Below are 21,880 nucleotides of genomic sequence, written 5' to 3'. Positions count from 1 at the left end.
CATGCAGTGAACATAAGAATAGCTATACTGGGTCAGACCAATGGTCTATCTAGCCCAGTATCTTGCTTCCAACAGTAGCCAATCTAGGTCACAAGTACTTGGCAGAAACCCAAATAGTAGCAACATTCCATGCTACCAATCCCGGGTCAAGCAGTGGCTTCCCCCCATATCCATCTCAATAGCAGACAATGGACTTTTCCTCCAGGAACTTGTCCAAACCTTTTTTAAACCCAGATACACTAACTGCTGTTACCACATCCTCTGGCAGCAAATTCCAGAGCTTGAGTATTCGTTGAGTGAAAAAATATTTCCTCGTATTTGTTTTAAAAGTATTTCCATGTAACTTCCTTGAGTGCCCCCCAGTCTTTGTACTTTTGTAACAAGTAAAAAATTGATTTACTTCTACTCATTCTACACCACTCAGGATTTTGTAGACCTCAATCATATCTCCTCTCATCCATCTCTTTTCCAAGTTGAAGAGCCCTAACGTCTTTAGCCTTTCCTTATACGAGAGGAGTTCCATCCCCTTTATCATTTTGGTCACTCTTCTTTGAACCTTTTCTAATTCCACTATATCTTGTTTGAGATCCGGCGACCAGAACTGAATGCAATACTAAAGGTGCGGTTGCACCATGGCGCGATACAGAGTCATTATAGTATTTTCAGTCTTATTAACCACCCCTTTCCTAATAATTCCTAGTATCCTGTTTACTTTTTTGGCCACTGATGCACACTGAGCAGAAGATTTCAGTGTATTATCTACGATGACACCTTGATCTTTTTCTTGAGTGCTGACCCCCAAGTTTGACCCTAGTATCAGGTAACTATGATTTGGATTATTCTTCCCAATGTGCATCACTTTGCATTTGTCCACATTAAATTTCATTTTCCATTTGGATGCGCAGTCTTCCAGTTTCCTAAGGTCTTCCTGCAATTTTTCGCAATCTGCATGTTTTGACAACTTTGAATAGTTTTGTGTCATTTGCAAATTTAATCACCTCATTTGTTTCATTTTCCAGATCATTTGTAAATATGTTAAATAGCACCACTCCCAGTACAGATCCATGCAGCATTCCACTATTCACCCTCCTCCACTGGGAAAAATGGCCATTTAACCCTAACCTCTGTTTTCTGTCCAGTAACCAATTCCTAATGCACAGGAGGACATTTCCTCCTATCCCATGACTTTTTAATTTTCTAAGGAGTCTCTCAAGAGGGACTTACTAAATAGTAAATTTAAAACAAACCGGAGAAAATATTTCTTCATTAAACTCTGGAATTCATTGTCAGAGAATGTGGTAAAAGCAGTTAGCTTAGCAGGGTTTAAAAATATTTGGATAATTTCCTGAAAGAAAAGTCCATAAGCCATTATTAAGATGGACTTGGGAAAATCCATGGCTTATTTCAAGGATAAGCAGCATAAAATCTGTTTTACTTTTATGGGATCTTGCCAAGTACTTGTGACTTGGACTGGCTACTGGTGGAAACAGGATACTGGGCTTGATGGACCTTCGGTCTGTCCCAGTATGGCAACGCTTATGTTGTTAAGACAGATGTGACATTGTAAACTGCCAAGAGCTGCCAGTCATGGCAGTATAGCAAAGTATAATAAACATAAACCATTATAGTATAATGGCAAAATAAAAGTTGTGTCTGGAGAGGATAATAACAAGGATAATTCCCAGGCTCTCATGCTGCTTCATATTCTTGCTCAGCTTACATTTCTTGCCTTGTGGCAGGTTGTGACATATTTGTTGCTGTAGCTGCTTTTTCTCCTCTTTCTCCCCAGAATTGTGCAATGTTTTTCCTGCTCCTCCTTTTGTAGGAAGTCTTTGATTTTCTCGGTGTTTGGGAGATGCCTATCTCTGCGATTGTACTTTGTGCAGTGTAGGTGAAATGGATTTCTGTTTTCTCCAGTATTGGAATGCATGTGGAGTTTCCACTTTTTGTCTGTATCTTTGTTTCTAGTCTGTGGTCAATTATTTTGCATTTGAAGATCTGTCTATGTTATCTATTTGGGATAGAGGTCAGGGATGCACATGCACTGTGGTTTTGTTTTTTCTTATTTAGATAAACACTTTTAACAGAACTACTAATGTGTGCTGACACTTTTAATCCTGGCAACAAGGTCTCATTGCATGAAAAGAGACCCGTGGTAAACTCAGATATTAATGGTGTTTGTGTACAATAGGAGCTCTAGCTGTAAATCTGCCCACATATATATATTCATATTTTGTTTCTTTGCATTTTTCTGCTTTTCGGGTGTTTACTTTCATTTAGTTTCACACATTCATTTTAATAGAGAATTTTGTGGTTTATGCTAAATTGATTTCAGATGCACTGACAAATTAAGGCATTCTAATCCTATTCTTGCGTGTTAACTTTGAGACATATTTTCAAAGCACTTAGCCTTCCAAAGTTCCATAGAAACCTATGGAACTTTGGAAGGCTAAGTGCTTTGAAAATATGCCTCTCTAGCAGCTCTAATCTTTTTAAGGCCCACTAAAAGTGTGCACACTCCTTGTATGTGGCTTACACCAGGACAGAAGAAGTTTGGTTTATCTGAAGATGTAAAATGTACAAGTCCATTTTGTATCTCTTGTATCAATGTGTAATTAAACTCTGGTATTCGCTGTCGGAGAATGTACTAAAAGCAGTTAGCTTAGCAGGGATTAAAAAAAAAGTTTCAGATACTTTTAAAAGAAAAGTTCATAACCAGATGGACTTGGGGAAAATCCACTTCTTATTTCTAGAATAAGCAGCATAAAATTTGTTTTACTGTTCTGTGATGTTGTCAGGTACTTGTGACTTGGATTGACCACAGTTGAAAACAGGATACTGGGCTTGATGGACCTTCTGTCTGTCCCAGTGTAGCAACACTTACATTCCTATATCTCTCTAATACAAGAGGATTCCTGCTCCATCCAGCATAGATTAAACATTTACATTCTGTAACTTAGAATCACTTCAGTATTAATTAGGACCCTGCAGATACATGTTAAACACAGGCACTGGGAATTAATCCTTTCTCCAAAGAGCTTGATAATATAGGTAGGTACCTAAAGCAGTAGAAAACAAAATGATTTACCCAAGGTTGCAGTAAGTACTTAGGCCCAGATGCACTAAACCCGAGCCAGCATCGTGGTTTTTACCCCAATTCTAGCCAGTTTAGCGAGCAAGTAGTAAAACGAGACATGCACAAAAGGGTTCTCCGAGCTATTTTCCTGTCACGGTAGCAGCAAATGAAAATGGAATGCAAAGCTATTATAATGAGCTAATTACCATACAAATGTGCATGCAAGGCGATGCACAGCCGTTTTCTGATCCTATGCATAGAAGCAGCCACTACCTTTAGTGCTGAAATTTTAATTGGTGGTCTGCAGCTGTCGGTAATGCTGGTTGGAGCTCATTCAGCGTTGGAAAAGACTGGCTGGCTGCTCCCTTCTCTGCTCTGTCAGCACAGTTGAAAAAAAGTTTCTTCCATACCACCTCCCCGACCAAACTTTTCTCTGCTTCCTGTTTAAACTGGAACTACGCAGCAAACCCACACTAAAGGACATGCACTAGATATCATTACACATAAATTTGCCCCTGACTTAAATATGGCACTAACGGATATAAAATGGACACCCATACCGTGGTTCGACCACTATATAGCAAACTTCTCCCTCCTATGGCGAATGAAAGACTCACCCCACAAACAAGAACGAACAACCTATACCACGAGAGGAGAAATAGATCCGTTAACATTCTGGCAACAGTTCTATGATAATGGATGGTCTATAAAGACAGATACAAACCAATTTCTCCAAGAATGGGACAGTAGATGCAGAAACATATTAGACAACATAGCACCACTCCAAACCAGAACCTCACACAGAAAGAACTCAATACCATGGTACAACGAAGAACTGAAACAGCTAAAAACAGAAGTTAGAAGGTTAGAACGAGCATGGAATAAAAAGAAAGACGACTCCACACTCACCACTTGGAAGCAATTACTAAGAAAATATAAATACACCATAAGACAAACTAAAAGACTATATTATAAAACTAAAATTGTTTTCGGTTTTGGCTGAAAAATGACCATGTGTTTTTGGTGGAAGCTGAACATTTGTTCCTGGTACTATTTGTCTCCCCAGTCACAGGAGCTGCCCCTCCTCCTGAGCCCCCCCCCCCCCGAGTGCCTCCACCCCCTACCCATTGGCCCCACTGGGCCTGTCTTTCAATCCCTGATGGTCTAGGGGTATAGTTGGGACAGAAGTGATCTCCTGTTACTCCTGCTAATTCTGGCTCTGCTTTCAAAGTAGCTACCATTTTATTTATTTATATTTATTTATTGAATTTGTATCCCACAGTTTCCCACCTATTTGCAGGCTCAATGTGGCTTACAGAGTTTGGTTATGACATAATCCTTACATGGCTGGGGCATCGCTCCTTCCCTGACTACACCATTAGACCACCAGGGATTGTGAGGTAGTTCTGTGGGGGAAGGGCTATTTGATTGCAAATAATGCTGTTATGAGTTTGTACAATAGTTTATATGCTAAATAAAAATCCCCAAATAAATGCTTTTGATACAAAATTTAGCAGGAATTTAAATCTGTAAATTTGGGACGCTAAACTCCTTAGGAGTTAGTCTCTCTGTGGCATTATGACTTAAGTTGTTTGAGTGTGGAACAAAGTCAACCACTGTATAAGCACCATGGCTTTTAGCTTCAGTTTTTGTTCTCTGTAGTCCATATGTGCAGAAGCTATTTTGCTTGATGGTAAAATAGTCTTTTATTTAAATGTATTGAAATTTGATTTAAACTATGAAAGTTATTGTTGCTGCCCAGTTTATGGAAGATTTTTCATCCTTTTCATGCTTTCACAAATCCCAATCAGGTTTCAGACTTTCCTATAGCACTGAAACAGTTCTTACCACACTCTAATCTCCAACTTCAAGAAGGAAATTAGTTCCGGCAAAAAGATAATCCTGATGCAATTTAACATGTCTGGTGCATTTGACATGGTAGATCATAACATAGTATTAAATATATTAGATCATTTTGGCCCGAGTGATAATGTTCTCCAGTGGTTTTGAGGTTTGCTTAAGCTCAGATCATATCAAGTGAAGAAAGCAGGCTCTCTGTCTCCTTCATGACTGTGAAATCAACTTACGACCAACTGTGAAATCAACTTCAGGAGATCAGTAGAGACCTACCTGTTCAGAAAAGCATTCCCCACCAATCTAACCTAGATGCCTCCAATCTGCAACACAGCAAACCACAAGCTGTACTGGTCACTACATATTACTTCCTATCCTTGATCCCTAGGCACCTGAGTATACTAGTTTTACCCGACCATAACATCAAATTGTATTTGTTTCCATACCGGTCTAGGTGATTGCCTTGACCGGTAAGATGTAAGCCACATTGAGCCTGCAAATAGGTGGAAAATGTGGGATACAAATGCAACAAATAAATAAATAAATGATCTCCGGATTGTGGAGTGCCCCAGGGCTCTCCCCTTTCCCCCATCTTTTTCAAGGTAATGGTGTCCACCCCCCCCTAGGTAGTAGATTGGGAATCTGCAGGTTTCAAAACCTTCATATACGCAGACAATGTCACTATCTACTTCCCTTTCATTAAACACATTTCTGAAATCTTGTACCAAATTAAATTGGCCTTGACCTCGCGGAATCCTGAGCATCTGACTTCAGATTAAAACCAAATTTCTAGTCATTACTAATCCTTATGATTCCATTCCTTTTAATTTGTTCACCATTGACCAAATATCCTGTCATCTAGAATCCACGCTGAAGATTCTAGGTGTTTTCATTGATGATCATTTCGCGTTTGAATACCATATTTTCAGAGTTATTTCCAAGTCATTCACAACCCTCTGGAAGTTAAAACGCATCAGACCCTACTTTGCAGCTGGTACTTCAAGACTGCTAGTTCAATCTCTAGTTCTCTCCTAGCTGGATTACTGCAATGCCATTAATTTGGGGTGTAAGGAGCAGGTCTTTAAAAGACTCCAAACTGTACAAAACACAGCTGCTTGTTTTATCTTCAAACTTCCTTGTTTTGAGTGAGCCACTCCTTTATTAATGACATTACATTGGCTCCCCATTAAAGCCAGGATCTCATTCAAGCTGTGTACTTTTATATATCAAATTCTTCATGGACTGACTCCAGATTATATGAACTATTTAATAGAGAGATCTTCATACAAAGCCTCCCTTGAAACCAGAGACACCCTTTTACTTTGCCCACCAAATTTTAAAAATGTAGTGTACAAATCAGTTCTATCTGCTGATTTCACTTATATTGGAACTCTCTTCCTAAATCTGTTGGATCTCATCCAGACTACTTACAATTCCATAAACTGCTAAAGTCCCCATTTCTTTTCAAATTCATTTCAGAATTCATCTTATTAGTCTTTACTTCAACAAACAGCGGACAATTTCGGTTCTCTGTTCTTGTTGTGATTCTATCAGTGTGTACAATATTAAGTTAATTTATGAATCCATCAATATTCACACAACTTAACATGTTTTCGGCTTTGGCCACAACCAGGTGATGAGTTTCGGCTGCAGTTTTGGCTTTGGCTGAAAACGTTAAGACAGTTTTGGCAGCAGTTTCAACCAAAACTGAAAAAAGCAGTTTTGATCAGCCTATAGCGGGAATCAAAAAGGAGTGGAGGAGTGGCCTAGTGGTTAGGGTGGTGGACTTTGGTCCTGGGGAACTGAGGAACTGAGTTCGATTCCCACTTCAGGCACAGGCAGCTCCTTGTGACTCTGGGCAAGTCACTTAACCCTCCATTGCCCCATGTAAGCCGCATTGAGCCTGCCACGAGTGGGAAAGCGCAGTGTACAAATGTAACAAAAATAAAATAGATACTATTGGAGATTCTACATGGAATGTTGCTACTATTGGAGATTCTACATGGAATGTTGCTATTCCACTAGCAACATTCCATGTAGAAGGCTGCGCAGGCTTCTGTTTCTGTGAGTCTGACGTCCTGCACGTACATGCAGGACGTCAGACTCACAGAAGCAGAAGCCTGCGCGGCCACATTGGTGATCTGCAAGGGTACATGGAATGTTGCTAGTGGAGGAGTAGCCTAGTGGTTAGTGCAGTGGACTTTGATCCTGGGGAACTGAGTTCAATTCCCACTTCAGGCACAGGCAGCTCCTTGTGACTCTGGGCAAGTCACTTAACCCTCCATTGCCCCATGTAAGCCGCATTGAGCCTGCCACGAGTGGGAAAAGCGCGGGGTACAAATGTAACAAAAATAAAATAGATACTATTGGAGATTCTACATGGAATGTTGCTACTATTGGAGATTCTACATGGAATGTTGCTATTCCACTAGCAACATTCCATGTAGAAGGCTGCGCAGGCTTCTGTTTCTGTGAGTCTGACGTCCTGCACGTACGTGCAGGACGTCAGACTCACAGAAGCAGAAGCCTGCGCGGCCACATTGGTGATCTGCACCTTGTGACTCTGGGCAAGTCACTTAACCCTCCATTGCCCCATGTAAGCCGCATTGAGCCTGCCATGAGTGGGAAAGCGTGGGGTACAAATGTAACAAAAAAAAGTAAGAACCTGCGCTCTGTACTATTGGTTTTACTGGCAGGCTAATGAAATGCCCACTGGAGAAAGCTTAACTAGAAGAGAATGGTGAAGGTAGGTGTAGAAAAAATGTACTTTTTACCCTTTATTCCCAGGGACACTCACTTGGAGTATTGTGGGTCACTGATGATGGGGCTGATATTTAGTTATACTTGATATTGTATTGGGAACAGGGCATAAACATGAATGCTGTCTTTTGATTTGTAAGTTACATATTTGATTCAGCTTTAAAATTATTAAAGAAAGTGAAAGTAAAAATCCCAACTCTAAACTACAGCAGCAAGTACTGTGTGATTAGTAGTTTGAAAAATAGGTCATGAACCAAGACACCAAGTTCAGCTACTGATTCAGCTCTGATCTTGAGTAAGTTTTCTTTTTTTAAAATGAAAGTAAAGGCAGCTGATCATAAAATGTGGCAGTCTCACCTGTGGTCTTGGTCTGAGGTAGATTCATTATGAGAGGCAAAGTTGGAGAAAACAGTTTGAAATTAGCAGAAGTGTACAACAAGAAGAGAGAGCACAAGATAATTAACATAGTTTTGTAGATTTAATGTTGACTAATGGAGGGGGCATTTTTTTCTCCAGTATCAATGTCCAATATGTTTCTATTGAAACAAAACACTGTGTGAAGCTGCTTTGCTTTTTTCATTATCTGGCAAGAAAAAAAGACCTTTCTCTTCTTTTTCCTTTCAGACTTTTAGGGATGCCAAAAGAAAAATATGATCCTCCGGATCCTCGCAGAATTTACACCATCATGTCAGCAGAGGAGGTGGCCAATGGGAAAAAGTCTCACTGGGCAGAACTAGAAATCTCTGGTAAGTGTGGGACTCTCTAGCAAAACTGTGCGAGATGTTTTTAGAGACCTGTCTCTTATCTGTGCGTGAGTGACTCTGAAGATGCCCGATTCACAAAGGAACACGAAATATAGATTTCCTTGTCATCAAGCAGATGAAGCCATTACGTATGGGTTGTGTCCATCAACCAGCAGGGGGAGATAGAGAGCACTCAAATTTCACAGTGCCACATGGTCAGCTAGCTCCACTGCCTCTTCAGTATTCTCTATCTCCCCAAGCAGGGTGGTTGCAGCTTGATCAAACTCCTTAAAAAATCTGCCTGGGGGTGGCTGCTGGCTTGCCAGTTGTTAGCCGGGGTGTTAGAGGCTATAGCAGCTTCACTTTAAAGGCACATAGGTTAGCCCATTCCCTGCCTTACCCATCCCCCCAGTGGATGTGAGCACATTAGTTTCACTTTTCCCTGCTCTTTCCCACTCTATACTTGGTGGATGCAGGCACATTGGTTCGCCTTTCCCTGCCTTTCCCACTGTTCTGTACCTCCGGAGTTGATTTGATTGCCTCTTTTGCTGTTTTCTCTACTTTCCTCACAGCGTTAAAAAAAAAAAAAAAAGCAAGAGGTTTTCTTCAGTTTCTACAGCGTGACCGGAGCTTGTATACTCGGTCCAGTGAGGTAAGAGTGTTTTCTGACTCCTCCGGGGAGGGCCCGCGATCGGGACGTTTTTGGTGCGAAGCCGCCATTTTGAATTTTCTGCTGTTTTTTCGGCGATGGCTGCAGAGAGTGTTAAGCGCTGTTCCAAGTGTGGCAAGCGCAGATCAGCAGCGGGGCTCTGTAAAACGTGCTGTTCAGGCGTAAGAGCCTGCCCGAGCATGGCGAGCGATGATTCTTCCTGCTCGGTGGAGCTGGCAGCGGGCACCATTTTGAAAGCACCACATGGCGCGACCCCCGCTGAGGCGGAGGGTCTGGAGACCGGAGGGGGCCCTCGAATTGAGGCTGGCCAAAGAGCTACTAGCCCTGGACTGGAACCGGGTGCCCAGAGCGAGTTTTTCTCCCCTGACTTTGTATTATTGCTTCATAATGCATATATGCTTAAAAGAGCTCAGCCACAGGGGTTTTCTGTGGCCCCCCTTACTGCCCCTCCGGTGGATGCAGGCCTGGGATTGCCCTCTGAGGCGTTTTTCCCTGATAGCTGGCCGCTAGGGCAAGCTTCAGAGAAAGATTTGACACTAAAGGCCGTTTTTCTGGTGGCCATTACTTCGGCGAGATGGGTGTCAGAACTCCAGGCGCTGTCCTGTCGAGACCCATTTCTGCAATTTTCAGAGTCCGGGGTCACGGTTCGTACCGTGCCTTCCTTCATGCCTAAGGTGGTTTCAGCGTTTCACCTAAACCAGCCTATTTTTCTACCCTCTTTTGTTAAGGAGGAGTTTCCAGAATCCTTTGGGCAGTTGCACCTGTTGGATGTGCGCAGGACTCTGTTGCAGTATCTGCGAGTTACTAATCCTTTCAGGACCTCTGATCATTTGTTTGTTTTACTATCAGGTTCTCGCAGAGGGTCTCCAGCGTCTAAAGCCACTATTACCCGCTGGCTCAAAGAAGCTATCTTTTCAGCTTATCTGCTTGCCGGCCGGCCTCTGCCTGTAGCCTTTAAGGCACATTCTACAAGAGCAATTTCTTCCTCTTGGGCTGAAACTGGAGCACGCTCTCTTCATGAGATTTGCAGTGCAGCAACATGGGCTTCGAAGCTCTCATTTGCCCGATATTACAGGCTGGATGTGGCTGCTAGGAGGGATGCGTGTTTTGGAGCACAAGTGCTAGCGCGTGGTGTGACTTGTTCTCACCCTATATAGGGATTGCTTTGATACATCCCATACGTAATGGCTTCATCTGCTTGATGACAAGGAAGGGAAAATTAGGTTCTTACCTTGGTAATTTTCTTTCCTTTAGTCATAGCAGATGAAGCCATGAGCCCTCCCTGTATGATTGTCTGTATGATGTGAATCTGTTTCAGGTTCTGTTCTTGTTTCCTGAAGTTCTAATCCTTCCTTGGGAGAAAGTTGGAAAACAGTCTTCAGGATTCTTGTACACTTATAGGAGGATGAGTTCATTCCCTCCAGTTCATGTGTAGGAGGTTGAGTTCATTCCCTCCAGGAGGATGTGTGTATTCCCTCCATAAATACAAAGAGGAGGACGAGTTTATACCCTCCAGGAGGATGTGTTCTTTCCCTCCTTTTGAGTTCATGCCCTTGTTATGGGGCCATCGTTAGCTGTGAGGAAAGTTCATGTTATTCCCATTGCGGTTTGTTATACTGCTTTGGAAGCTTCAAATACTGAAGAGGCAGTGGAGCTAGCTGACCATGTGGCACTGTGAAATTTGAGTGCTCTCTATCTCCCCCTGCTGGTTGATGGACACAACCCATATGTAATGGCTTCATCTGCTATGACTGAAGGAAAGAAAATTACCAAGGTAAGAACCTCATTTTCCTATCCTATGTCTCTGGTATCTTGATACATATATGTCCACTACTAAAACCAGGATCACTGCTACCTATACAAAAAATACTTCAATATCTCATGTATTACTGCCATTCATTTGTATATATTTTTACTTTTTTACAGAGTACCCTCAGATTTACCCACTCTCTTAAGCAGTCAGATGTACTGCTGTCTGGTGGTATAGCACTTCTCTCATCGGGTTACTCTTTTAAGGTTTTTTTTTTTTGTTTCCAAACTACTTTGTAGTGTTTCAGCCTGCAGCAAGAATCATTAAATGTAACAAGAAGGGCATAATTATTCCAATCACAATTCACTTATCTCAGTATGGCGATCCACAATTGGGAACTGAAGAAATGCCCAGTAAGCGCCAACGAAGTTTTATTGAGGGTGGCTGGCCTTTCAGCCTGAAGGTTACAGGTTCAAGGCTGGTTTTATCCATCCTATTAGAAACTGTGGGTTCAGCTATGTTTCCAATGGGGCATATTTTGTTTCATTCTCTCTTACTGCTTGCATGACCAAGCAGTTCTTGCATGATTGAAACAGTTATCAGAACTCTACCGTACTAAAGATTGCCCTTCTCTCGCTCTCTTTTCACACTGATACTGGCCACACCTTTGCATACTAGCCTCAGCTACCCCAGTATCTGCAGCGTACCCGGTACCTCTAATTGCCTCTATGGTATTTTGGCATTTTTTTCATGGTATGGGGTACCTAAATTTCATGAGGAGTAGTCCAGGAGCTACTTCAGTGTAGAGGTAGCTTAATAGTTGTTGCAGTCAGCTGAGAGTAAGGACAGAGCTCTAGGGGTGCTGCTTCACGACCCACTGCAGCTTGCTATCTGTAGTGCGCAATGGTGCAACAGCCATATTCTGCTACACCATCTGGCTTTGGTTCTCAGCCGCACTTGTTAGTTCCAGTGCACAGCAGTTATAGTACACAGACACACCAGCCAATTCTTGTCCCTATCTGCAAGAAGTTAGCGCTGGCTTAGGCATCAGACCACTGATGTGGCTTCCAAGTCACATTTGGCAACCTGCCTTTTGGGAGTAATCTTGGGACTGGAGAAGATCTAGGGCAGTTGGGTAAAGACCTGAGGGACTTCCAAGTCTCGGAGATTGCTAAAGGACGAGTTTAAGGATGATTTTTAATTCTCTTGATTTTGTCGTAGGTTTTGTGGGGCCAGGAAAACCACCTGGCTGCTGGTAGAATGAGCTCTGTTTCAACTCCAGGTCTACCTATGCCTGTTGCATCTTTCAATGATGGAGTCTCAGTTCACTCCTCAGGCAGGACTCCTGTACTGGTTTCAGGAGGAGTAGACCAAGATTACCTCATCTCAAATGTGTCTTAGTTTTTCTGTTGGATGGTTACAACCTGGACTTCACTACAGATTTTTCTTGGAGTCTACATGCAAGCTGAAACACTGTCAGGTAGTTCTTGCCACCTTGCTAACATTTCTTCCTTTAGGCCTAGTCGAGTCTATCCCCGGTTGCAATTGGGGAATGGGCAATTGTTCCCTTTGCTTTGTAGTTCCAACCAGGGAGCTTCCTTCCATCTGAGTTTGGACATCAAAAGAGTCTAGGGTGTTTACAGTTCAACTTTTCACAATGGGAACCTTGCAGTGTGTAATAGTTCTGTCTGGTGGGGAGAGTTTGTAGCCTCCCTGGACCTCAAGGAAACGTACTTTCATATACCCAGTGCTCCTTACTGCAGAGGGATCTTAGTGATTTATGATCATGTCATTCAGCCTTTCCACGTTGCCGAAGACATTTTTGCAAGGTCATGGTGGTAGTGGCTGCTTTCCTTCATGAGGATGGATTGCAGGTTCATCCATACCTCGTGACTGGCTGATTTGCGACTCTCTCTATCAAGAGACTCTGCAAATTTCATCCAAGATACCTACTCGTCTTCAGTCCTTAGGATTGATAATCAGTGTCACCAAGAGTCAGTTGTTTCCAGCACAAATCTTGGCTTATCGGGGAGTGCTGTTTCAGATAGGCTTAGGAAATCCTTTCCTCCTTTTGCTCCTCAGCAACAGGTGCCAACTCAAGTCAGGTCCAGGATATGGGAATAGTTCAAGTTATGGGCACAAGGTTCTCTTTCTTGGACATTCCCCCTTGGGCCTGATTCTGTATCAGACCACTTCAGGGGTACCTTCTCTGCTTTGGTCCCCATCTCTGTGGTTCCCTTCAAGCCAACTTAGTGTCAATGGATGATTTCAACACAGCTTTCCGCTGATATTTCAGAAGTTCTGTCTCTCTGGAGGTGGCTATCTGCAGCTTGTAGGCGCTAGGGTGTGCTATAGCTGGTGGCAACAGATTTCGGATTCCTTCCAGAAGGCAGACAGTCGACTGCCTCCTCACTTGCCAAATGTAGAGTCGAGGCCGGCTTAGTTGCCGGTTTTCTTCTGTGATTTGTTTCGGGTGTCAAATAAGCTGACAATTTTGGCGGTCAGAGCCTGTCATTTCATGTGGTTGCACTGCTGGGTGGTGAATGCAGCTTCTAGCGGCGGCTGGTGCAGCTCCCGTTTATTTGAGGACTCCATGAAGTTGGTGGAAGATCTGGGTTACTTATAGGCTCGGCGTCTTCCTGAGGATGTCTACAAGTTCTTTTCGGTCAGGTCAGGCTCGCCTTTATCTTTACGACACTAGGACTATCGTCCGGAGCAGCCTAGTTTTCTTTAGCAATCCAGTCCAGACAGGTTCTCAGAACTCCCAACTTCATTTATTTGAATTTCTACTAGTGACTGGTGCACACAGTCCTGTCTTTTCTGCAAACGGTGGTTTCTGCCTTCCATCCCATTCTACCTTTTTCTCTTCCCACCATATACTCCTATACTATTTGGAAGAGACCAACGAGTTCTGTTGGTTAACTCTTTGGTTCTTGCTTTGCTCGGGACCATAGGAAGGTAATACCCTTTCCAAAGCCACGCTGGCTCGCCATTTTCAGATTGGCAGATGTGGGCATAGCGGTTTTGATGTCAGGAGGAGCAGACCTTTTGTAGAATAGGCGTCAGTGTGAAGCTGAAGAGCTGTTCCGCATAAGCACCATTTTATTCAAAATCCTTTTAGGGGAGCAGCTGCTCCCCTTGCACCCCACCTAGCTACGCCTCTGCATAGTGGGGCAGGGCCTGGGATGACCTACTGAGCAGAAGTGACTTCCTAGATAGCCTTATTCACTGCTAGAGACTGTAGCGGTCTTCTAGTGCTCACCATTTTAAGATTAGCAGATGCAGCAGTGGCAGGATCAGAAGCGGACATATTCAGAACCTGGAGAGCCTTAGGTATATAGGAAGGTGGCGACTCCTTATGAAACACCCACACTGCAATAGGATCATCAGATTCCTGACCCGCTGAGCAGAAATGCATCCCGGCATACCCTCATGCTGTCCTCTGGCTGGTCACAAGAAAGGAGATCTGGCTTCAAGAGCCGCAGTGGCCGTTGGCTGAGAGGCAGTTTCTTCAGCTGGCCTCTGTATAGCTCAATCTGTCCTGTGGTGGGTGGCAGCGCTTTCTTCCAGAGTGCAGTTGACTTCCTTTTCCGAGTCCCGACTGGCTTCCGTGGCTACCCTTTGCAGTTCAGCCACTTGGTCCTCTGTCCTGCTGTGGATGGCTTTTGCAGATCGTCCACTTGATCTGCTGTCCTTCCCTTACCAGACTTTGCAGGCTTAGCATGGCAGTGCTAAGCATTCCAGATTTGACACGGCAGCGCATGAAACTGCGGCCTTTGGAGCATTGCTCCAGTCTGCTGAGGTTGTAGTACCCCGCCCCACTTGAGGATTGCTTTGGTACATCCCACAAGTCTCTGGATTGATCTGTGGGATGCTATGGAAGGTAAAATTAGTCCTTGCCTGATAATTTTCTTTCTATTAGTCCCAACAGATCAATCCAGAGGCCCACCCTTTGTTGTTCTGGGTTGAGTGTTTTCTTCTAGTTGCCTCAGTTTCTTCAGATTCCTTTATTTGACTTTTGGTAAAAAAAAAAAAAAGGGCAAAACAAATATAAAGGAAACCTTCTGTTACCCTCCCCCAAGAGTGGTTGAGGAGCTTATATGGGCTTTATGTAGGCAGGAGAGGACTTCCTCTTTCGTCTTCCACTGCTTTGGTATCGACAGTACTGAAGTTACAGTGACTGCACATGACCACATATAGTAAACCTCTGAAGTTCTCTCTATCTCCACCTGCTGTTAGAGGGACATAACCCACAAGTCTCTGGATTGATCTGTTGGGACTAATGGAAAGAAAATTATCATGTAAGGACTAAATTTACCTTTCTGTTGCCTCATCTGAACCCTGGGGCTGTGCAAGTTGGGTCAGGAGACCCCATTTTATTGTGGCTGTAGCCTTGCTTCTTGGCCTGCCACTGCCCAAGTAGAGCTTGATGCTGACCCACCACCATCATAAAGCAGCACCTTCCTCTGGCGTTCTCTGAACCTGTGGCTTTGTGGTTGGATCAAGAGACCCAAGTGCCTGCAGCCGTGCTCCAGTTCCACAGCTACCTTGGCACTGGGTAAGGGGGAAAAAAAAACTTTACTATAGGGTTGGGATGTGTGAGTACAGCAAGAGAAAAGTGATGATGGTGGAGAGAGGAAAGGATGGGAAAGGGGAGATTTTGGGGTAGCAAGAGGGGAAGGGGCAGGATGGGAAAAGAAAAGAGAATAGATATGCATTTGTAAAAAGGAGCAGGAGGGGAGAGAATAAAGTAAAAGAGTGGAGTGAAGGAAGTTTGGGGAAACGAGAGAACAACAGAAAAAGCATGATGGGGCAGAGAGAAGGGAATGTGTTGTGAGGGGAGGCAGATTCATTAGAGAGTTCAGTGGAGTTGCCAACCTAATCTTTTTTTCTTTGAGGGTGTGAATTTGATATCCTGGGGTTGCTGAGTCCTCCTTTCTGTATCTCTGGGGTGAATACTCCCACCGTCAGAGAACCAGCAAAAGGGACTTGGCTGCCCTAACCTATAAATTCCCACTGAGAGGTAATATGATGGAGCTGTCAAAAGCCCAGACCTGGGACCACCAGACCCAAGTACCCCCATCCTGAGCCCAGCAACACAGGGAATGGAAGTCCCCCCGACCCCCCTCTAATAGAGCCCTGGTGGTTCAGTGGGCTGCGAGTCAAAACTCCCCTCAGTCTCCCCAACCGCCCCCACTACAAGTTTGGGAGGCTTGGAGATCCAATGGGTTTCCAGCCCCCTTAACCTCCCCTCACATGGCCTTGGTGGGCCCAGTGGGCTGCGAATCAATTCTCACAAGAATCCGAGGGAACAATACAATATAGGGGATGAGATGCTTCTGTGTACGAAGGAAGAGAGGGACTTGGGGGTGATTGTGTCTGATGACCTTAAATCTTCCAAATAGGTAGAAAAAGTGATGGTCAAATCCAGAAAGATGCTTGGGTGCATAAAGAGAGAGATGACCAGCAGGAAAAAAGAGGTGATGGTCCCTTGTATAAGTCTCTGGTGAAGCCCCATTTAGAGTACTGTGTGCAATTCTGGAAACCACACATACAGAAAGATATAAACAGGATGGAGTTGGTCCAGCAGGCAGCTACAAAATTGGTACACAGTCTTGAACACAAAAAATATAGGGACAGGCTTATGAACCTCAACATGTATATGCTGGGAGAGAGGGGATATGATAGAGACATTTAAGTATATCAAGGGCTTTAATGTACAACTGAAGGAAAACTCTGGAACAAGGGAGTATACGATGAAGTTAAGAGGGAATAGGCTTAGGAGAAATCTAAGAAAGTATTATTTCATGGAAAGGGCAGTGGAAGCGTGGAATGTCCTCCTGGTGGAGGTCGTGGAGTTGAGGAGTGTGTCAGAATTTAAGAAAGAATGGAGTAAACTTGTGGGATCCCTTAGGAAAAGGAAGAGTTAAGGGTTACAGAGGATGAGCAGACTGGATGTGCCATTTGGCCTTTATCTGCCGTCGTGTTTCTATGTTTCAATTTGGTAACTTATCATATATACACTTGCCACATTTAGGGTTTTGCGTGCAGTTTAGGTTTGTGCATTTAACTTTCCTACTTTTGCCTTTTTAGGTAGAGTTCGGAGTTTGAGTACATCACTTTGGTCACTGACGCACTTGACCGCTCTGCACCTCAGTGATAATAACCTCCTTCGCATTCCACCTGATATTGCCAAGCTCCATAATCTGGTTTACCTGGATCTCTCATCAAATAAGCTCAGAAGTTTACCAGCGGAGCTAGGAAACATGGTGTCACTCAGGTAAGAATGGAAAGAAATAGTATTGGAGCAGGCTTTCCTTGGTTATCTAATGTATTTTCTATGGGCTGTATTGTGACTGACATCATCTACTGCATGGAAATTGGCAAGGCCATTAGGAAACTAAATGGAAACTTGTGTATCCCCCTAGACCAATCTAGACTAATGGTTTGTGTTCTCTTACCAGGAAATGGAGGTAGAGATACTGAAATCTAGCAACATCACAAGTAAAAGAGCTGGTGCAGCCTGGAACTCTCCAGTATTTCTCTACCTCCAGCAGAGGTTGGACTAGTGCAACAGGTTTTTTTGTCCTCATCCTGACTCTCCAGGATACAATCCACAGCTTGCATTCCTTATAGTAAAGTCCCTTGGCTGATATTGCTCCTGAAGTTTAGGCCACTGTCCTTACACTAGTTGAGCCTGGAGTGGTCTGACCCTCTGCATGCCTAAGCATTAGTTCACGGGTTTCTGCTCAGTGAGGTGTGCTGACAGACATCCCTGCAGGGCCCCTTTCAGTTGTGGTGGGGGGTGGTGGTGAGGTCCTTAGCCACCCTGGTGCACCTCTGAGGAGGCCAGTAGGGGGAAAAAAAAGGATTAATGGAAAACTAATTGGCAAGGCTACCTCTGTGATCCTGGGGACCTCTTTCTAGAAGAGTAGGAAGATTTTCCAGTTGTATGCTTATTTAGGTGAGAGGAGCTCAACTGTCTGATTGGATGTCTTTTGGCCTTGCACATCTCTTATGAGACTGCTGCTAGACATTGCAGCAGCCATTTTGAAATTGGAAACAGCATGGGCAGGAGCTACTGGGGATCACTCCTACCCTGACTAGACCACAAGAGCTTCTAAAGTAGGCCTGGAGAGGGCCTTATGGGGGTGGTGGGAGGGCGATAAGGGGGAAGGGGTAGCAGAGAGTGGTTGATACTTTTGGTCAGGGAGAGGGAATTTCAGTTTCAGTCAAAAATGCACTGCCATTTTTGTCCAAAATTGAAACATGGCTAAATCCAAAATTTGGGTTGACACTGAAACTGAATATAGTTGTCCTCTTGTTCGGCAAGTCAAGTCTCCTGAACTGCAGGCCCTGTACTGTCAGGATCCTTATTTGTCATCTACTGATGAAGCTATCTCTTTCTTTGCTCACCAAAGATTGTATCTCCCTTTCATGTCAATCAGGTAGTGGCTCTTTGGCCTTTTAGGAAAGGAGAGAATCTGATTCAAGCCATGGATGTCCCTAAAGTGCTCTTGCAGTACTTGCAGACTACAAATTCCTTCTGAAATTGATAGACTTTTTGTTTTATTTCAAGGTCTGAGTATGGGGGAGGCTGCTTCCAAGTTCTCGACTGCACGTTGAATTAAGGCAGCAATCAAATCTGCTTACATCCTTTACAGTAAAACTGTTCTGTGGGGCTCCGCAACATTCTGTGTGAATGCAGGTGACCTCATGGGTAAATGCCTGGGTCATCTTGCCTGTAGATGTCTGCAATATGGTGACCCGGTCATTATCACATTCCTTTGTGAAACACTTAGAAGATTGATGTTCTAACCAGAAACAATGCTACCTTTGGCAGAGCTGTGATTGGTGGGGGGGGGGGGGGGGGGGGGGGGGGGCTTCTTTTGTTTTTGTACATCTCATCAGTCTGGACTGGTTTAGCAGAGTAAGGAAGGTGAAATTTAGTTTTACTGTTAATTGCCTGTCTTTGAATCTTGCTAAACCAGTCTAGGATTCACCCTGGAAGACTTCAGCATTGGCAGTCTCTCGGTCTGCCATTCTTAGGGGCCGATGATCAGAAGCAAACGCGGGCACTAGAGGCCAATAGCGCTGTACTAGCACCTGCGTTTCCTTCCACCTGATGATCAGATCTAGCGAGCGTGTGGAACAACGCGCTTGCTGGCTCTGAATGCAATGAGCATGCAAATGCATGCTATACAGGGCATTACCTATTCGTCCCCAATGCCCAGCGGGCAATGTACCAAACATTGGCTCTGCTCCCACAGCAAACCCTATGCCAGCTCAGAGCTGGCATTAGGGTTTGCGGAGCATTGGGGAGGAATGGGGAGCCCTGTTCAGCATGCATACACAGGTCACGGGGGGGGGGGGGGGGGCTGTAGATCCACCCCTAACCCCTTTACACCCAAAAAATAAGGCCCTGGTGGCCCAGTGGGCTTCAAGCCCAATCCCCCCCCCCCCCATCTGGTGGTCTAGTGGCCCCCTCCTCCCTGTACCTTTGCGGTGGAGGAGAGAGTAGCACACTCCTCCTCTTCAGCGCCGTCTTCAAAATGAAGGCACCCTGCTCAGTGCATTATATGGTTGGGAAGCCCTGCTCAGCACATCCCAGGATGCACTGGGCGTGGGTGGGTGCTGCCACTTTAAAGATGGCGCTGAAGTGGAGGGAGTGTGCTACGCCCTCCTCCATCGCAAAGATACCGGGGAGGGAGGGGGCTGCTAGACCACCAGGTGGGGTTGTTTGGGCTTATTTTTTGGGTGTAAAGGGAGGGGGTTAGGGGGCTGGAGATCCACCAGACCTCCAGCCCCCCGTGCCCCTGTGTCAGGTAGGGGAGGGAGGACTGGAGGTTCTCAGGACCTCCAGCCTCCATGTTGCTATCGTTGGGGGGGGGGGGGGGGGGTGTATGGGGGGGCACTAGGCCACCAGGACCTTGGAGATAGACGGAGCCCCTGTGTTTGACAGGTCCGGGCTTTTGACAGCTCGGACCTATCAAAAGTGCGGGAGGATTCAGGCACAATCCTCCTGCACTTTTTCCCCATGATCAGAGTGTTTACATTTGCATGCTGTTATCTCTAATCATAGGGGCGATATAGCCCTGCATTGTTCTAGTGCTATTTTTTAGAGAGCTGTTTGGAACAGCATGGGGCTTCTGATCATCCACCTGTTAATTTCTTGGAGTGTAAATAATTATTATTGTGGGGGGTTCAGTTAGTGTGTTCTACAGTGGCTCCCTGCGGGATTTCAAATGGTGAGATCAGGTTTTCAAAGTCTGCTGCTTTGGCATTGGCATACTAGAGAGTTCTAGGCAGTACCAGTCCTTATGCTGGTGATGTCACCAGAAGACTTCAGTTCTCTTCCTCCATCTTCTGGTAGGGGGATACAACTCATTGGTCTGGACTGGTCTAATAGTATTCAAGAACAGGAAATTAACATATAAATTTCACCTTCATGGTACTTAACCTTTATAGAGAACTCACAACTCCAAATGTTTCTAAGAAAACCCAGGCCACAGTTGCTTTTCAAGTATTACTTAGGCAAAATAACTACAGTGTTGGAACTGGAGATCACTGAATATATTAAACTTTATTTTCAACTGTACAACTTGGGAAAGAATTACATAAGGTATTGAGTGTTTGAGGCCCTGCCAACTGTGTTCTTTGCCTTCGCATGAAGAAAAGGACCCAGGTTTCCTGGGAGGCTCAGCGTGAGAAAATTTTTGGAGCTCGGTCCAGTTCTTTGACATCAGCATCAAGGTTGGAGGCGTTGGTATCGACATCAACTGTTGCATCGGGAGTCAAGATAGGAATGGCTGCTTTGAGACACTGGGAGCAATGAGGCGTCAAGTGGGTCTCCTCCTATGCAGGACTCCTAGGACTGTCCATCGTTGGACCCGACCCCGAGGCAATGGGAGGATTCAACGTCGTCCTCATTGACACTGAGGAGCATGGCTGACATGCATCAGGTGAAGGCCAAGAAGCACTGTCATCGATCTCCATCAACACTTGGTGCCGAGGGATTTGACGCCTGAGAAGCGTCGATGCCGGGAGAACCGCCCCCCCCTCCATCCAGGAGGTACCGATTCGTGCATCTCTAAGCAGCTGAGATCCTGCTGCTGCACCAGCCTCTGTGAGTCTGCAGCCTGCATCCCAGCCCACCTCACAGTCTTTCCCAATGGTGGCCCTCGATGAGCGCATCCAGGCCTTGCTCCCTGAGCTTTTGGATGGCCTTATGCCGTGAAGTGCATCGGTATTGGGGATGCTTGAGCTTGCCATACCTCCCGCTGCGGCCCCGCCTAGCCCTCAGCCTATGGTGCAGCTTCTGACACCAGCACCACTTGCGGCCCTGGTGTCAACTGCCACCCAGGCTGCCACCCCCTCGATGTCGGTGGAGGAAGCTTCGCTGGAGTCGAGATGGGAGCTGGTTTTTCAATGATGCTCTTGAGGATGTGGCTCCTCGGCTTCGAGACGGACCCGGTCTCAGACATCTCTTAGGGAGGTGCTATCCGACACCGAGGAGGAGTGCTCATGGGAATCGGAAGAGGATCCCAGGTACATTTCCTTCTGACCCCTCCCCTCCACCTGAGATCCTCTCTTTCACATCTTTTGTACAGGAAATGGCTGAGACCATTCCATTCCCTGTAGAAGTGGCGGATGAGCCCAGGGTCCTGGACTACACCTCCCCTCCTAAGGAGGCAGTTTTGACTCCTCTCCACGAGGTACTCAAGGCAGTCCTCGTACGGAACTGGGCGTCCCCTCTGTTCCTGTGGTCCCCAAGAAAATTGACACCCAGTATTGCACCCACAGGGAACCTGGTTTTGTGATGTCTGTTACTTCATGACTCCATGGTGGTGGACTCCGCTCTCAAGAGAACCAGGAGTATTAGAGACTATGTCTTGGCTCCCTCAGGTAGAGAAGCTAGGACCCTTGACTCGTGGGAGGAAAATGTATCAGGCCTATTCTCAATTGCCCGCATCCAGTCATACCAGCTCTTCATGAGCGTGTACTTGCTGAACTCAGTGCAGCAGCTA

The 21,880-nt window shown here is 45.1% G+C and overlaps 1 protein-coding gene across 1 annotated transcript in view; it reads left to right on the top strand.

Moving 5' to 3' along the window:
* Positions 1-21,880, top strand: part of CNOT6L (CCR4-NOT transcription complex subunit 6 like) — a 221,092-nt gene that overhangs the window by 106,325 nt on the left and 92,887 nt on the right. The window contains exons 2-3 of the mRNA XM_030192478.1: positions 8,315-8,436; positions 16,947-17,133. Of these exons, the coding sequence (XP_030048338.1) occupies positions 8,325-8,436; positions 16,947-17,133 (299 nt within the window). The 5' untranslated portion in view covers positions 8,315-8,324. The remainder of the gene's footprint in view (positions 1-8,314; positions 8,437-16,946; positions 17,134-21,880) is intronic.

This window comes from Microcaecilia unicolor, chromosome 2 (genome assembly GCF_901765095.1).
Source record: "Microcaecilia unicolor chromosome 2, aMicUni1.1, whole genome shotgun sequence".
Taxonomy (NCBI): Eukaryota; Metazoa; Chordata; class Amphibia; order Gymnophiona; family Siphonopidae; genus Microcaecilia; species Microcaecilia unicolor.
Note: the sequence above shows the minus strand (reverse complement) of the source record. Positions and strands in the feature narration are given on the sequence as shown.